An 18,450-nucleotide genomic window follows, 5' to 3' on the forward strand; every position below is an offset into this window, starting at 1 on the left:
AATTCCATATAACACTCCGCCAACCTCTTAAAATTTGAAGCACGACAGAAAATGTTGTAAATTGAAGAGGCTCTTCAAAAGTGCGTTGTCAGTATCCCCACCTGCTGTTACGGCTGTGTTCAAAGCATGGGAAATTGCTTTGGTAAATATCATGCAATTTGGAGAGTATAGAAAATAGCATTGGAGAACCAGTGTATTAACCTTTTGACAGATTAACTTTCTTTACTTAAAAGGCCCCTCATGATTGAAATCTGTCTAAGATTGTCAGTGCATTATGCAATAACAAATGAGTCAAATAGACATTCAATATATCTTGTCTTGCACTGTATGAAGACTAGGAAGTTAGTTTACAGGTTTTCTAAGAGAAAAATAAAGTCTGTATTTTACAAGATAAATCAAACTGCAGCAAGATCCTACCATCTGTCTACAACATTTGGAGTGAGACATTGTGGGATTTGGGATGAAATTACCATCTAAAAGTTTAAGGTGTTGCAGTTCAGTAGTTGTGCCTCTGTCTTACCTGCCCTTTTCTTTTGTTGTCTTCTCTCTCTCTCTCCCTGTAGGCTTGACTCTTTCTTGAAGCCCCAATGGAGCAGGATGTGGAAAGTCCGGCAGTCATCACCCGAAAGCCCAAGCTACCCAAGCAGGCTCGCGAGGACCTGCCCAAGCAGCTGGTAGACCAGGTGCGGGCAAAGAGGAAGATCCAGAGGTATGTCCGTAAGGACGGCAAATGTAATGTCCACCATGGCAACGTCCAGGAGACCTATCGCTACCTGACGGACATCTTCACCACACTGGTGGACCTCAAGTGGAGGTTCAACCTCTTCATCTTTGTCTTGGTGTACACAGTGACATGGCTCTTATTTGGCTTCGCATGGTGGCTCATCGCCTATGTCCGTGGCGACCTGGAACACATAGGGGACAACCAGTGGACTCCCTGTGTCAATAATCTCAACGGTTTTGTCTCAGCTTTTCTCTTCTCCATAGAGACAGAGACAACCATAGGGTACGGCTATAGGGTTATAACAGACCAATGCCCAGAGGGGATCCTTCTGCTGTTGATTCAGTCAGTGCTGGGGTCCATAGTTAATGCCTTCATGGTGGGCTGCATGTTTGTCAAGATCTCACAACCGAAGAAGCGGGCAGAAACATTAGTGTTCTCCACCAGCGCTGTCATCTCCGTAAGGGATGGCCGGCTGTGTCTGATGTTCAGGGTAGGGGACCTTCGGAACTCGCACATCGTGGAGGCCTCAATCAGGGCCAAGCTGATCAAGTCCAAGCAGACCAAGGAAGGGGAGTTCATACCCCTCAACCAGACAGACATGAATGTGGGTTATGACACGGGGGATGACAGGCTCTTCCTGGTGTCCCCGCTCATCATCTGCCATGAAATCAATCAGAACAGCCCCTTCTGGGAGATCTCCCAGGCCGACCTTGACAAAGAGGACCTGGAGATTGTGGTCATTCTGGAGGGCATGGTGGAGGCTACAGGTAAGCAGCATCAAACATATAAATTACAGGTTTAATTCATCAACTTTTCCTTCTCTTTGTTTCCTAATCACAGATTCCACTGAAATTCAAACTGTCAAACTGAAACTTTAAACTGAAATGTTGCTCCAGTTTAATAATACATATTTAATTTGTGTGTGGGTGTTGTATTAACTATGACAATTATAGTAATTATAGCAATTTCATACAGTAGCAAAGTCCATATGCTCATCATCCCGTTACATGTTACCTCTGATTTGCATTAGCAGTTAATGGTTTATTCAGAAGTGAACAAGGATGTTTCATCTCTTATCATAATAATGCATTCATATGTGCTTGTCTCCTCTTCTTGTCTTTTTTTTACCTTATTTTCCACTGAGGTTTGAGAGGGAGTCATTGAAAGGCATGAGGGAAAACAGACAAGGCGATATAATTCAATTAATCTAGATTCAGCCCTTGTGTGCACCATGGTGTTGCCCCATAGCCTTTTGTTAGGTTATGGGCTGCACAATAGGCTTATTGTGGGGGAGATGCAAATAAGATCAGATTTCATTACCAATAGGAAAAGGCAGGTGCATCCCTGGTTGTGTAACCACATAGACCATTGAAAACACTGTCTGCAGACACTTTTGCCTGATTACACAAGCAGTAAAGAGGCCATAGTCTTCGGTGTGGAATAAAACTATGAGGCACAGTGCAGCCAGGTGTGCACACAGGTTACAGATAGCACACATGTATTTCCTTTAGCATTGATATGAAAACACACACATATTACACACACACTATTTGACACAAGCTTACTCACGGTATCCATTGTGAGTTGAAAAAGACCTGTATGTTTTTCGTGCTTCAAATTGCTGGTTAGTTTGTTGGTTAGTCTAGCTTTACTGCATTCGATTTGGCTTGACCTCAGTGCATATCCATGTGTTACTGAAATCAAATGCACTGCCCTATCCAGAATTCCAGACTAATTACTTCCAGTCCAAATACCAGATGTATTGTGCGTCTTGCTTGCAGACAATGCCCCAAAAATATTTGAAGGTTATGTTTACCAGTCTGCTTGAATCTCACTCAGACAAAACAAAACCGTCCGAGACAATTTGGAAGCAAGACATGGTGGTCAGAATAAAAGGATAAACACAAACAGGCATTTTCATAAATGAAAACACTGTTTCAAAGAAGTTGCAGTGAGGATTTTCTAAGGCTCTTTTTGGAGGTGGCAGAAAAGCAGCTAAGTGACTTAGTGGGGTGAGAAGCAGGTCTCCGCACCTGGTTCACACCGGAACCTAACAGGGCAGCCCTAAAGAGAGATAGACATGACCAAATTTGGCAGCTTGTCAGAAGCTGTGCACACACGTTACAAAATACAGGACCTTGTTAAAAAATGCTGCCAACAAAATGCCAACACTAAGCACATTTCAGGATGTTTTCTGGAACAATACTTCTGTATATGGCATCCTTGAAACTGGTTGTATACGGACCTAAGAGTTCAATAAATGCAGGGTGCTGTACTGTATGGCGTGTGAATGAGCTTGTATGATTTGCACAAAGACAATTTAAATGAAAAGTATGGTTTGTTTGTTGCATAGTGTTCTATTTTACATCGCACAAGGTGCAGTGAGAGTTTGTCTGGCCTTGAGTTGTAATGTAAGAAATCATTACACTGTAGTTTCTGATACTGTTATTTTATAAATAACAGACAAAAAATCCTATGAAAATGGGAGCTCAAATGCATCCACTCATAACATGCCCATTAAAGGTTGGGTCAAAGAGTGAACTAGAAATGATCCTGCTATGAAACTGCTCTGAGAGATATCTGTCCCCCGCTTCTTGAGTCATCCTGTAACTCTCTGGCTCGGATCTGGAGGGCAGGCCAAACATATCAATCTCTTTCCTCCGTCTTTCCATTTCCTCCCTTTTTCTCTTTATGGACGATATCAGCTGATACATGTAAATGAGTCATAAAATAATCATATTTTATGTATTTATATCACCTTTATTTAACCAGGTAGGCTAGTTTAGAACAAGTTCGACCTGGCCAAAATAAAGCAAAGCAGTGTGACACAGACAACAACACAGAGTTACACATGGAGTAAACAATAAACAAGCCAATAACACAAACAAGTCAATGACACAGTAGAGAAAAGAAAGTCTATATACAGTGTGTGCAAAAGGCATGAGGAGGTAGGCAATAAATAGGCCATAGGAGCAAATAATTACAATTTAGCAGATTAACACTGGAGTGATAAATGAGCAGATGATGATGTGCAAGTAGAGATACTGGTATGCAAAAGAGCAGAAAAGTAAATAAAATAAAAACAGTATGGGGATGAGGTAGGTAGATTGGGTGGGCAAATTACAGATGGATTATGTACAGCTGCAGTGATCGGTTAGCTGCTCAGATAGTTGATGTTTAAAGTTGGTGAGGGAAATAAAAGTCTCCAACTTCAGTTTTGCAATTCGTTCCAATCACTGGCAGCAGAGAACTGGAAGGAAAGGCGGCCAAATGGGGTGTTGGCTTTGGGGATGATCAGTGAAATATACCTGCTGGAACGTGTGCTACGGTGGAGTGTTGTTATCGTGACCAATGAACTGAGATAAGGCGGAGCTTTACCTAGCATAGACTTATAGATGACCTGGAGCCAGTGGGTCTGGCGACAAATATGTAGCGAGGGCCAGCCGACTAGAGCATACAGGTCGCAGTGGTGGGTGGTATAAGGTGATTTGGTAACAAAACGGATGGCACTGTGATAGACTGCATCCAGTTTGCTGAGTAGAGTGTTGGAAGCTATTTTGTAGATGACATCGCCGAAGTCAAGGATCGGTAGGATAGTCAGTTTTACTAGGGTAAGTTTGGCGGCGTGAGTGAAGGAGGCTTTGTTGCGAAATAGAAAGCCAATTCTAGATTTGATTTTGGATTGGAGATGTTTAATATGAGTCTGGAAGGAGAGTTTACAGTCTAGCTAGACACCAGGTATTTATAGTAGTCCACATATTCTAGGTCGGAACCGTCCAGTGTGGTGATGCTAGTTGGGCAGGCGGGTGTGGGCAGCGAACGGTTGAAAAGCATGCATTTGGTTTTACTAGCGTTTAAGAGCAGTTGGAGGCCACGGAAGGAGTGTTGTATGGCATTGAAGCTCGTTTGGAGGTTAGTGAGCACAGTGTCCAAGTAAGGGCCAGAAGTATACAGAATGGTGTCGTTTGCGTAGAGGTGGATCAGGGAATCGCCCGCAGCAAGTTCGACATCATTGATGTATACAGAGAAAAGAGTCGGCCCGAGAATTGAACCCTGTGGTACCCCCAAAGAGACGGCCAGAGGTCCAGACAACATGCCCTCCGATTTGACACACTGAACTCTGTCTACAAAGTAGTTGGTAAACCAGGCGAGGCAGTCGTCAGAAAAACCAAGGCTATTGAGTCTGCCAATAAGAATACGGTGATTGACAGAGTCGAAAGCCTTGGCTAGGTCGATGAAGACGGCTGCACAGTATTGTCTTTTATTGATGGCAGTTATGATATCGTTTAGTACCTTGAGCGTGGCTGAGGTGCACCCGTGACCGGCTCGGAAGCCGGATTGCACAGTGGAGAAGGTACGGTGGGATTCGAAATGGTCAGTGATCTGTTTATTAACTTGGCTTTCAAAGACTTTAGATAGGCAGGTCAGGATGGATATAGGTCTGTAACAGTTTGGGTCTAACGTGTCACCCCCTTTGAAGAGGGGGATGACCGCGGCAGCTTTCCAATCTTTAGGGATCTCGGACGATACGAAAGAGAGGTTGAACAGGCTGGTAATAGGGGTTGCAACAATGGTGGCGGATAGTTTTAGAAAGAGAGGTGTAACGGTTCTCTTGTGGTGAAGGAGAGTCGGACCAAAATGCAGCGTGTAGATTGCGATCCATGTTTAATAAACAAACGTAAACACGAATCAATACAAACACTACAAAATAATAAACGTAACGAAAATCGAAACAGCCTAACACAGCGACAGGAACAAAAACACTAAGGACAATCACCCACAAAACACACAAAGAATATGGCTGCCTAAATATGGTTCCCAATCAGAGACAATGATAAACACCTGCCTCTGATTGAGAACCACTTCAGACAGCCATAGACTTAACTAGAACATCCCACTAAGCTACAATCCCAATACATACACACCACATACAAAAACCCATGTCACACCCTGGCCTGACCAAATAAATGAAGATAAACACAAAATACTTTGACAAGGGCGTGACAAGAGGGTCCAGATAGTCTAGCCCAGCTGATTTGTATGGGTCCCGGTTTTGCAGCTCTTTCAGAACATATGCTGTCTGGATATGGGTGAAGGAGAACCTGAGGAGGCTTGGGCGAGTAGCTGCGGGGGGTGCGGAGCTGTTGGCCGGGGTTGGAGTAGCCAGGAGGAAGGCTTGGCCAGCCCTTGAGACATGCTTATTGAAATTTTAGATTATCATGGATTTATCAGTGTTGACCGTGTTACCTAGCCTCAGTGCAGTGGGCAGCTGGGAGGAGGTGCTCTTGTTCTCCATGGACTTTACAGTGTCCCAAAACCTTTTGGAGCTAGCGCTACAGGATGCGAATTTCTGCTTGAAAAAGCTTGCCTTTGCTCTCCTGACTGACTGCGTGTATTGGTTCCTGACTTCCCTGAACAGTTGCATATCGTGGGGACTATTCGATGCTATGGCAGTCCACCACAGGATGTTTTTGTGCTGGTCAAGGGCAGTCAGGTCTGGAGTGAACCAAGGGCTATATCTGTTCTTAGTTCTGCATTTTTTTAACAGGGCATGCTTATCTAATGGTGAGGAAATTACTTTTAAAGAATGACCAGGCATCCCCGACTGACGGGATGAGGTCAATATCCTTCCAGGATACCCGGGCCAGGTCGATTAGAAAGCCCTGCTCGCAGAATTGTTTTAGGGAGTGTTTGACAGTGATGAGGGGTGGTCGTTTCACCGCGGACCCATAGCGGATACAGGCAATGAGGCAGTGATCGCTGAGATCCTGACATTTCGCTACACTCACATTAACATCTGCTGACCATGTGTATGTGACAAATACAATTTGATTTGATTTTAAATGGATTTTAAAAAACAATTTCCTCAGAAATCTACACACAATACTCCATAATGACAAAGCGATAACAGGTATTTAGACATTTCTGCAACTTTATTAAAGACAAAAAACAGAAATACCTTATTTACATAAGTGTTCAGACCATTTGCTATGAGACTCGAAATTGAGCTCAGGTGCATCCTGTTTCCATTGATCATCCTTGAAATGTTTCTACAACTTGATTGGAGTCTACCTGTGGTAAATTCAATTGATTGGACATGATTTGGAAAGGCACATACCTGTCTAAATAAGGTCCGAGACAGGATTGTGTCGAGGAACAGATCTGAGGAAGGCTACCAAAAAATCTTCCTAGAGCTGGCTGCCCGGCCAGAGCAATCAGGTGAGAAGGGCCTTGGTCAGGGAGGTGATCAAGAAACCGCTGGTCACTCTGACAGAGCTCCAGAGTTCCTCTGTGGAGATGGGAGAACCTTCCAGAAGGACAACCATCTCTGCTGCACTCCACCAATTAAGCCTTTATGGTAGAGTGGACAGACGGAAGATACTCCTTAGTAATAGGCACATGACAGCCTGCTTGGAGTTTGCCAAATGGCACCTAAAGAACTCTCAGACCATGAGAAACAAGATTCTCTGGTCTGATGAAACCAAGATTAAACTCTTTGGCCTGAATGCCAAGCATCACATCTGGAGGAACCCTTGCACCATCCCTACGGTGAAGGTTGGTGGTGGCAGCATCGTGCTGTGGGGATATTTTTCAGCAGCAGGGACTGGGAGACTAGTCACGATCGAGGCAAAAATCAACGGAGCAAATTACAGAGAGATCCTTGATGAAAACCGACTCCAGAGCGCTCAGGACCTCAGACTCAGCAGGAGTGGCTTTGGGACAAGTCTCTGAATGTACTTGAATGGCCCAGCCAGAGCCTGGACTTGACCCAATCAAACAGCTCTCCAGAGACCTTTAAAATACCTGTGCAGCACCGCTCCCCATCCAACCTGACAGAGCTTGAGAGGATCTGCAGAGAATAATGTGAAAAACTTCCCAAATACAGGTGTGCCAAGTTTGTAGTGTCATACTCAAGAATACTTGAGTCTATAATTGCTCCCAAAGATGTTTCAACAAAGTACTGAGTCTATGTCTAAAAACCTGTTTTTGCTTTGTCATTATGGGGTATTGTGTGTAGATTGATAAGGGGAAAAAAATATTTAATCCATTTTTTAATAGGGCTGTAACCTAACAAAATGTGGAAAAGTTCAAGCGGTCTGAATACTTTCCGAAGGCACTGTATAACTAACATAATTCCCTTGATAGGACTATGCCATTAATATGATCAAAGTCAATTAAAACGGAATATCTGACTCCATTAAGAGGATTCGTAGAGACTATAGTTGAGTTACAGGAATTGGCTATCAAGAAAGTTCTGAGAATTGTCTGTCAAAGGAAAATAAACTAAACTAAAATATAAATGTAACATGCAACAATTTCAAAGATTTTATTGAGATACAGTTCATTTAAGGAAATCAGTCAATTGAAATAAATAAATTAGGCCCTAATCTACAGATTTCACATGACTGGGAATACAGATATGCATCTGTTGGTCACAGATACCTTTAAAAAAAGGTAGTGGCATGGATCAGAAAACCAGTCAGTATCTCGTGTGACCACCATTTGCCTCATGCAGAGCGACACATCTACTTCGCATAGAGTTCATCAGGCTGTTGATTGTGGCCTGTGGAATGTTGTCCCACTCCTCTTCAATGGCTGTGCGAAGCTGGATATTGGCGGTAACTGGAACACGCTGTCGTACATGTCGATCCAGAGCATCCCAAACATGCTCAATGGGTGACCTGTTTGGTGAGTATGCAGGACATGGAAGAACTGGGACATTTTCAGCTTCCAGGAATTTTGTACAGATCCTTGCAACATGGGGCCGTGCATTATCATGTAGAAACATGAGGTGATGGCGGTGGATGAATGGCACAACAATGGGCCTCAGGATATCATCATGGTATCTCTGTGTATTCAAATTGCCATCCATAAAATCCAATTGTGTTTGTTGTCCGTAGCTTATGCCTACCCACACCATAACCCCACCGCCATCATCGGGCACTCTGTTCACAGGGTTGACATCAGCAAGCCGCTCACCCACAAGACGCCACACACACAGTGTGCCATATGTCCGGTACAGTTGAAATCGGGAATCATCCGTGAAGAGCACACTTCTCTGGCATGTCAGTGGCCATCAAAGGTGAGCATTTTCCCACTGAAGTCAGTTACGACGCAGAACTGCAGTCAGGTCAAGACCCTGGTGAGGACGACGAGCACGCAGATTCCCTGAGACGGTTTATGCACGTGGTCTGAGGTTGTGAGGCCAAATTCTCTAAAACAACGTTTCTGACAGTTTAAGCAGATATTCTTCAGTTGTGCAAACCCAGAGTTTCATCAGCTGTCCGGGTGGCTGGTCTCAGACGATCCTGCAGGTAAAGAAATCAGATGTGGAGGTCCTGAGCTGCTGTGGTTACACATGGTCTGCATTTGTGAGGCTGGCTGGACATACTGCCAAATTCTCTTAAACAATGTTGGAAGCAGCTTATGGTAGAGAAATTAACATTCAATTGTCTGGAAACAGCTCTGGTGGACATTCTTGCAGTCAGCATTCCAATTGCACGCTCCCTCAGAACTTAAGACATCTGTGGCATTGCGTTGTGTGACAAAACTGCACATTTTAGAGTGGCCTTTTATTGTTCCCAGCACAAGGTACACCTGTGTAATAATCATGTTTTTTAAAATCAGTTTCTTGATATGCTACACCTGTCAGGTGAATGGATTATCTTGGCAAAGGAGAAATGCTCAGTAACAGGAATGTAAAAAAAAAAATGTGCAAAAAATGTGCATGCAGTGTTGAGATTCACTCTGAACGAATACAAGTTACCACAGAGATCATACGTCCATATAGATAGCATCAGAGTTCTCCTCAGGGGACAAGTCTCAGATAAATTCCAAACATGGATACAATAGAATCCCTAACACACATTTCAATAGTCAGTCCGCTTGATGCTGTAAGAGAGAGAGAGGCATTTTGGCCTCTTGAAGGGCTGACAGGCCCTTGAGTTTTTTCCCCTTGTTTTTCTGGGCCATTTGCCATGCAGACTCAGAGGTGACAGAGAGCACATAAGTTAGGGTCGAGCCTACAATGATAAAAGGCCAATAAAATACTAATGTACTTGTGTGGGTTGTAAAATGTGAATTATCTTCTCTCTTTGAATAAAAAAAAACGTTTTACAATTCATATTTTCCGCCTCTCTCATGCCTGTGGGCATTTACAACAAAAGGTTTCTCAGGAGATGATGAGAGGGGGGATCGTTGGAAGCAGTGGAAATTGCTTGATCATTCTAATCTCCCAATGGTCTTTATCAGCTGTTAATAAATACATTTACACCTCTTACTTGAGGACCCACAGTGTTGAGGAGTTGACTGATTGGATCTGGTGTTATCATTTAGATCCCAATATACTGCTGTTCATTGTTTCTTAACGGTTTAAAATGTCCAAGAGAGGAAGGCTTTGCTGGCTGGCTGACTCTGGAGGGGCAGTCAGCAGGCCCTAACACATCCCAGCTGATTTTGTTCTCTTATTTTTGGTACCTAGCATACCACATCTCTGGCATACCACTAGGGTAAAGACAAAGATATATAGATCAAACAAAGTGAGATTTGGTGTCAGAATGGACCAGTTCGATTTTTTAAGCTTTGTGCATTTCAGTGAAAAGATATACGTAGCTGCAGCACAGGCAGTGGAAGGAAGTCAGATGGTAATCACTGACAGGAGCCAGTGATTACACTGTTTGATGAAGTGGCAGTTAAGCAAATTTTGACTGGGTTGAATTAACATACATCTATTACAGTCTGTTTCTTTGAGAGATTACCACAGTAAGCAACATTGGCTGCATGATCTATATTCATTCATAACATAATGATAGATTAAAGCAGTGGAAAAATACAATGGAAGCAACCAAATCAGTTGGCTATTGGTCCTCAGAGTAGCGGCCTGATAGCTTTTATGACATATTGAAGTAGCCGTGAACATTATTATTTCGTTACTCTCCTTCACAGCAAACATGGAAAGCACATGTACCACCACAAAGCACTGCGTTATAGCAATATCAGACGGATTATTCTGATAGGTTGGTTGATGTTTCTGGTTTGATTTTGTTGTACCCATAGTTCATATGTTAAAGAAAGTTAGAATGAGATGATGTGTCTTCAGTGTCTCAGCAGCCATTCGGTCAAACAGTCACATTACTCTTTGGTCAGTGGAGGGAGTGATGAGGTTGAAATAAAGAGTGTAGAGATGCAATAGAGAAGCAGGCTTCTGGTTTGCTGCATTTGGCCCTTCCACTTAAATCAATACCAGTGGTAACTATCCCAGATGCACTATACCTCGGGTACCATTACCAACAGAGGTAATACTTTAGAGCAGTGCTCTTCATCACTTCTACCGTATCTGTATCAAAGAACAGTGAATATTTCGGTTAGACATGGAAAAAGAGCTGCAGACAAGGATAATTCCCCATCTTGTTGTTGGAACATGAAGAAAAGTCCACCCTCCTCCTGCTTCTATCTCCCTCTCTAAGCGACAGTGATGGTTTGTAAGGTTGCCGTGGCAACTGCGGTTACTGTGTGCATGTTTGTGTGTGTGTGCGTGTGTGTAAGACAGACAGAGACAGAGTGTAAAGCTTGACTCTCTGTGAGCATACGAAGTGAGCAAGCAGGAAAGCCCACTGTGGTTATGTAAGCTCTATTATCTAAACAGCAGGCCACACCAGCCAATAGCTATCTGATTATTATAGCTATTATGTTCCAACAATTCTGCTTGTGGGTAGTTGCTTTACTTTAGGCGAGAACTCTGTTCTTACAGAGGGAGATGTATTGTACGTAGGAGCACATGTTCTATTTTGATTGTTTTTAATATGACCAATACTTTGATATGGTGTTGCCATGTAGTACATGTTTGTCTCAGATTCTGTCAATTATACAGTCAGGTCTGTAATTATTGGCACCCTTGATAATAGATGAGCAAAAAAGACTGTATAAAGTAAATAATACTAACACTGAGCTACATTGTATGCAAAAAAGGGGAAATTATATTATTTTATACTAGCAACTGTTCAGAGAAATATATTTTATTTAACGAGTAATTAAAAAGATAGTGTTCAAAATGATTGGCACCCCTGTTTTCAATACTCTAGGACCCTCCCTTTAACGACACTGAGCCTTTTTCTACAATATTTGATGATATTGAAGAATACGTTGGGCGGGATCATAGACTGTTCCTCCATACATAATCTTTCCAGATCCTTGATATCTTGTATCTGCCCTCTTCAATTCAAACCACAAGTTTTCAATGGGTTTCAAGTTTGGAGACTGAGATGGCCCTTGCAAAATGTTGATTTTGTGATCAATTAACAATTTATTTGTGGATTTTGATTAGTGCTTGGGGTTATTGTCTTGCTTGAATATTCCCTTGCGGCCAAGTGTCAGCTTCCTGGCAGAGGCAACCGGGTTTTTGGCTCAAATGTCCTGGTACTTGGTAAAGTTCATGATGCCGTTGACTCTAACAAGGGCCCCAGGACCAGTGGAAGCAAAATAGCCCATAAGATCAAAGGTCCTCTACCAATATTTACAGTAGGAATGAGGTACATTTCTGCATATGCTTCTGTTTTTCAACGCTAAATCACCTAGGTGTTGGGGGAAAAGGGCAGAGGGGGGCACCCTTTGTTTCATTGGATAATGACTGTTTGCGTGGGGCCAGGCTGCATGTGTAATTGTCCCGTTTGTAGTCTCTGATTAGCACCATTGTGAGTAAAGTATATGAGGAGCCGGAGATGGACAGATGGAGATGCCAACTTACAGTGCATATAATCAAACCCCAACGTTGTCAGAAAAGGAGAGAGGGAGGGGGACGGAAGGGGTTTTAGGTGTTGACTGACTGCCATTACTACTCTCTGGTATCACAGACCCAATATGCAACCAGTTTACTGTGTGTCCCCCTTTGCCCCAACACCTTGGTGGTTTGAGTGGATAGGGTGCCAGTCTTTCTCATCTCTACATGTTAAACTAATAACTGTGGTCAGGCAGAGAAGTCATTGTTTTGGGAAAGTTGAAAGTAGCTGATATTGTCTACATTCAAGTCAGATTTACCTAAATAGACAGGTGCAACCACAGATAACATTTGAAACCATCAATTTACTCCATTCCCCCTAATTTGAAGGTTCTACTAGACTTCTATACTTTGTAAAAACAGGTGATGTGAACATTGTGAGGCCAGACTCAATGTTGAATCATTTCTCCAGTGTGTTATTGTGGTAGTGGCAGTGGACTGTATTGCATGCTCAACTGATGTCATTGCAGATGGATAGTGGGAGCGGTGCCTTGTCATTCAGCCCAGGGCATGTACAGACCGGAGCAGCAGTGGCGTGAAGGAGAATGTTTCGGGTGACAGGGGAGGGGTCGCAAGGTTGTGGAGGGCATGATGAGAAGCAGGACCAGCTTGTGGCCATTTTCACGGCTGACCTGTTCTGTGTTATGAGGGCTGTGAATGTACAGTATGCAACACAAACACATACACACATGTAGCCACAGCAGGATGAGGAGACGGTGTGATTTACACCTGCATTGTTTGCTGTTTGGGGTTTTAGGCTGGGTTTCTGTACAGCACTTTGAGATATCAGCTGATGTACGAAGGGCTATATAAATACATTTGATTTGATTTGATCATAGACTACGTGTCCCCCAGACATTTATGTTCTAGGTTTGTCTTACTCACGTGCAGAAAGACGCACGCACGCACGCACGCACGCACGCACGCACGCACGCACGCACGCACGCACGCACGCACGCACACACACACACACACACACACACACACACACACACACACACACACACACACACACACACACACACACACACACACACACACACACACACACACACACACACACGCGATGCAATGAACTTGAGTGTTAGGAATGAGGAAGAAGAGTTTGCTCCTCAGATGTGAGTCAGGACTTTAGAAGGGGGATTTCTCTTTCTAATCTCTCCCTCTGCATCACCAATGTCCTTATTAATTGTCATTGCCACAGTCCAAGTGGGAGTTAGTGTTCATTCAGGATAGGGCCATTGCCAGGCCTATCCATACTAAACATCAGTAGTAAGTTGGGTGGCTTTCCAGTTATAAATGTCCTCCCTGACTTAACAGACAGACCCTTCTCCCTCTCACTGCAACCTTGCACTGACTTACTGTAATTTATTGGGGGATTTAAAGTGACTGCGGTCTGCTCCTGATTGATAACAGATGCAGTCTGAAACAGCTAGCTAAAGGACTCTCAGCCTCACAGATCTCCAATTCAATAGCAACATTGGCGACATTTTAAGCTAGCTGTTCCTATCTCCGTTACACACGCACATGTGCCCACAAGCACAGACACACAGACGCACACACACACACACACACACACACACACACACACACACACACACACACACACACACACACACACACACACACACACACACACACACACACACACACACACACACACACAGTGAAATCGGGCCTGGCGCTGGGGCGTGGGTTACATAAATGTGCTCAGCTAGGACTGTGTGTGGGTGTCTGCCTGCCTTTCTCTCCATTCACCTTTGGGCTGTTGCTGTTCGTTGAAATTCCTGCATTTGAGCACGTCAGTGTTTTTCTCCTGTGTCTTGCTCAGGGGTCTCAGCTGTGAGAGAGTAATCAGCCACTGAGGTACCTATCGACTGCACTGTGAGCCCCCTTTAATGATGTCTCGGTCTCAGGCCCCCATTCAAGGCTTCACATCCTCGGTAGCCCACTCCCCTGCCTGGTTTAGTTCAGGTTGTGTAAAGACACTGGAACAGTGATTGGTACAGTGTCAGGATCAGGAGGGGGCTTCCTGAAGCTGAGTAATTGTTGGGTCTGAGTAACATCTACAACAATTGCTGTACTCCACTCAATGTGTCTCCATCTGGGGCGGCTGGGCATTCTCAACCAGTTTATATGTATTTGAATCCACCCCTTGCATGTCTTCATTGAATACATTATTAAACTGTTGTAGCGAGAGAAATGCATATGTTGCACTTTGTCGAATTGAATTTGAATAAAGGCTCTGGACACTTTTGAAATGTAGGGTGCATGACAGGAACAACAGTTTGTAATGGTTTCCAAGCAGGATAATTATAGAACTTCTTCTCTACAATTTCTATAAACACTCTTTTTGTCTATGTTGTAGTTTGAGAGACCGGTGTGTGTTACACCTCAAAGCAGCAGATTTGATTCAACATCCATGCTTAGACATAGTTGCTGGAACCCTTAAGGTACAGTACACCATATTGTTTCTGCAGCACACCAGCTGCTCGTTGGTGCTGCACATTTTCAGGATCATCTTCCAAATGGAGCTGCAGTACGAGATGTACCAGCCCTCCCTCCACCACCATGATACAGACACAAACACACTCTTGATATAGTCCTTTATACCGTCTCTTCGCTTTACTCAATATCCTGTTGATGGCTGCGCTCCAGAGCACCAATTATTCTTGAATTGCATGTTCATTATGAATCCCCCATTGACCTCCCTCCACTTTTGATGCTATAATCTCAATAATTGTGCCATTCCGATGCCCTGCAGCATTAAACATGTCAATGGGGCTGGTTAGCCATGACAACTATCTCAATGGGGATATTGCTTGTCATTCAGTGCCTGTTTAACAGTTTCTTATTAAGATGTCTTATAAAACCTGCCGGTTAGGGGAAAAACGTAGGTCAAACGAGGCCACTCATCACTAAATTATGAGAGGGCTAATCTATTCATGATTATAGGCTCTTCCTCTTGTGTAAGTATTACTGTTTACATTTTTTCGGCAAATGTTTCAGAAGATCCCCCTCCTTATGGTTTCCTGTAAAATGGGGAAAATATTTTAAATGGCCAACTTGAATTTTCTCTAATGAGGCAAGGAATTCAGAGACTTTCTAGAGTAATTTTTAACATATCATTATATTTGACCCAATAAATTATTAATTGAAGTAGTAGCCTGTTTTCCTTGAGAAATATAATAAATGATGGCTTCACTTAGCCTACACACAGAGCCTAGCAGCACCATTCATTCTAATGAGTGACAATAAAATCTGGTCAAAGTGCTTTGGTTTGGTTTTGTGATTGTGAAAGATGACATACAATGCTCAGTAGTCAACAGTAAGACCTAAATCATGTTATTGTAATTCAGATCATGTTGGGGAATTTCAAATGAGCTGGCTTATCAAGGAGAGTCATGTTTTACCCACCACATGCACTAAGTAAATAATAAGTACTTGGACAGCTGCTGCGCTTGTATTCCACTTGTATGTCTTCTGACTATACATGAGCAACGTAAGCTTTAACAAGCCAGCCGTACCACATTCCACAGAACTTAGACTTAGAGTGCAGCCTTGCACGTGAATGATGAGGATATAAACGCTTACTGTATGTCTCTGGGGTACATTTAGTGTACTGCTGCATCAAAGCTCAAACCAGAGTCTGGTTTGTGTCTATGTTCATAGTTAAGAGTTATTAATAGTCTCTGTACAGTATGTTCAATACATCAACCCTTCCTGAGTGTTGTGTGGACTGGATAGGGCTGGATATATTAATGAGTGCTCAGTTTTGAGTGTCCAACTGTATCATCAATTAATAACTTACTTAATCCCAGCACGTATGACCCTAGCCAGAGATCACTGATCGCTAACACTTAACAATGTTTATTGACATGATAACATGATACAACATTGTTGCTCATAACATTCCTGTATACCTGTGTGTGTCATTATCTTGTAATGACGCTGACATTAAATGAGTCATATCCACAACTAGACAGTGTTTTTGTCCATCTCTAGAGGAGGCTAAGTGCCCTCTTCTCTCTGTCCCACAGGGATGACGTGCCAGGCCAGGAGCTCGTACGTGACTAGCGAGATCAAGTGGGGCTACCGCTTCATGCCCGTGCTCACACTGGAGGATGGCTTCTACGAGGTGGACTACAACAGCTTCCACGACATCCATGAGACCAACACACCCAGCTGCAGTGCCAGAGAGCTGACCGAGATGAATTGCCGCGCCCGCCTGCCCCTTACCTGGTCCGTGGCCAGCAAGCTCAGCCAGCAGGGGGTGCTGGAACCTGAAGGCCGCGAGAAGAAGAGTACTACTACCCTGGTAACCCAGGAGGAGGGGCTGGAGGAACAGACAGAGAGGAATGGTGACATTGCTAACATAGAGAGCGAGTCCAAAGTGTAAAGGGGAGCGAGAGAACCTAGGGCCAGGGGGGCTGTGTGAACCGTACTGTGGCATCTCTTCTCATGACTGGCTGACCAGGTGAGCTGGTCCCAGGTTAGAGGTCAGGGCTAGGGCAGAAAAGGGGACGGTCTAGCCCGAGGAGCCCTGCAACAAGGACAGCTTAGGCCCTCATCGGGTCATTTACCCTCCAAAGATAGCTGGTAAACGACAATGGCTGGACTGGAAATCTCTGCGGGCAATTGCATGTTTTGAAAACTTTTGAGTTCTTCTTCAAAATACAAATTCCTATTATTATTATACATTTTTTATTCAAATATTAAAAGCTATATAAAAGTATATATTCTAGGGCATTTGCATTTGTATTTTTTGTATGTACTATTTGTTTTGTTGCTGAAGTGTGAATATTTGACAGGAAGATGTTTGATACTGATTAATTTAGACCAGGTCTGTACATATTCTATGCCTTATGTACGAAGCTTTCTTTACATTAGGGGTTTTCAGAAATATATAAGCATGTACAAAAATTGTAGTTAATTTATTCTATATTGTGTACATAAGAGAATGTTGATTGTAATAGGCAAGACAAAATAACTCTTAACAATTCTGTATGCAAGCCCTATAGACTATTAGACCAATGGCATCCTCACATCCTTGCCCACTTGGCAGAGATGCGTTAGACCCTGACTGTGCATGTCCACTAAACATACCACCAAGAGGTAGTGGGAACTGTCGCCCATGACCCTCGAGTATCATCAGTCCAAGTCTCCCCTCCTTGAAGACCTTTTTGTGCTCATAGGATAGGCTTGATGCAATACCCTTTAAGTTGGGAATGGAAGCTTGAAGGGAGAATGAACTGAAGGGAGTTGAACTAAATTGCACTTCGGAACCGAGTTGATGTCTGTGTGACTGTTTTCTCTCCATTTGTTTTGGCCGTATTTCTGTTTTGGTCATATAACTAAACATTAAAATCAACATATGCCCAAATACTACTTTCAAATATGATTTAGGAATTTCTTCATAAGAAAATGACATAGTAAATAACATGTTGGGAATACAGGGCTTTCATGTGACATCATCGCTGGAGAGTGTGGTGGAATCTCAGTCTTATATGGCAGTACTGTACCTCACAGTAGGGAGGAGGAAAATGACAGGAAGGAAGTACATGCTCCTTTGTTCAGTAGTTGTCTGGCCACGAATCAAAGCTCCGTTATGAAAGACTGACCATCAGAGGCTGTCAATGTACATTGTTAAAGCGTAATATTCCCTTACCAAGATGCCTATTATCTGAAACCTAGTATTATTTTAATGGTGTCTGTAACCAGCCAGGCCAGACATGAATGTAGGCAACTGTATGTCAGCTGAAGATATGGAGGTTGCCATGGGGATGAGGTGGTCTTGTTATGCTACAGACCACAGGCCGGAGTGAGTGTCGTGGATAGCCACCCAGTGGAAAGTTCCATGCAGGCCCTCTAGTTACTGGCACTGTAGGGGTTCATGATATAATGATGGTACTGTGTAGGGTCTCACTGAAAGTATAACTGAGGCAATGTAAAC

General features: G+C 43.4%; 1 protein-coding gene across 1 annotated transcript; it reads left to right on the top strand.

Annotated features, from left to right (window-relative positions):
• Positions 1-568: 568 nt before the first annotated feature.
• kcnj6 (potassium inwardly rectifying channel subfamily J member 6) lies at positions 569-17,880 on the top strand. The gene is made up of 2 exons (XM_029627990.2): positions 569-1,491; positions 16,538-17,880. Exons 1-2 carry the CDS (start codon positions 588-590, stop codon positions 16,894-16,896), a joined length of 1,263 nt encoding a protein of 420 aa, XP_029483850.1. The 5' UTR covers positions 569-587; the 3' UTR covers positions 16,897-17,880.
• Positions 17,881-18,450: the final 570 nt, after the last annotated feature.

Source organism: Oncorhynchus nerka, linkage group LG10, assembly GCF_034236695.1.
Source record: "Oncorhynchus nerka isolate Pitt River linkage group LG10, Oner_Uvic_2.0, whole genome shotgun sequence".
Classification (NCBI taxonomy): domain Eukaryota; kingdom Metazoa; phylum Chordata; class Actinopteri; order Salmoniformes; family Salmonidae; genus Oncorhynchus; species Oncorhynchus nerka.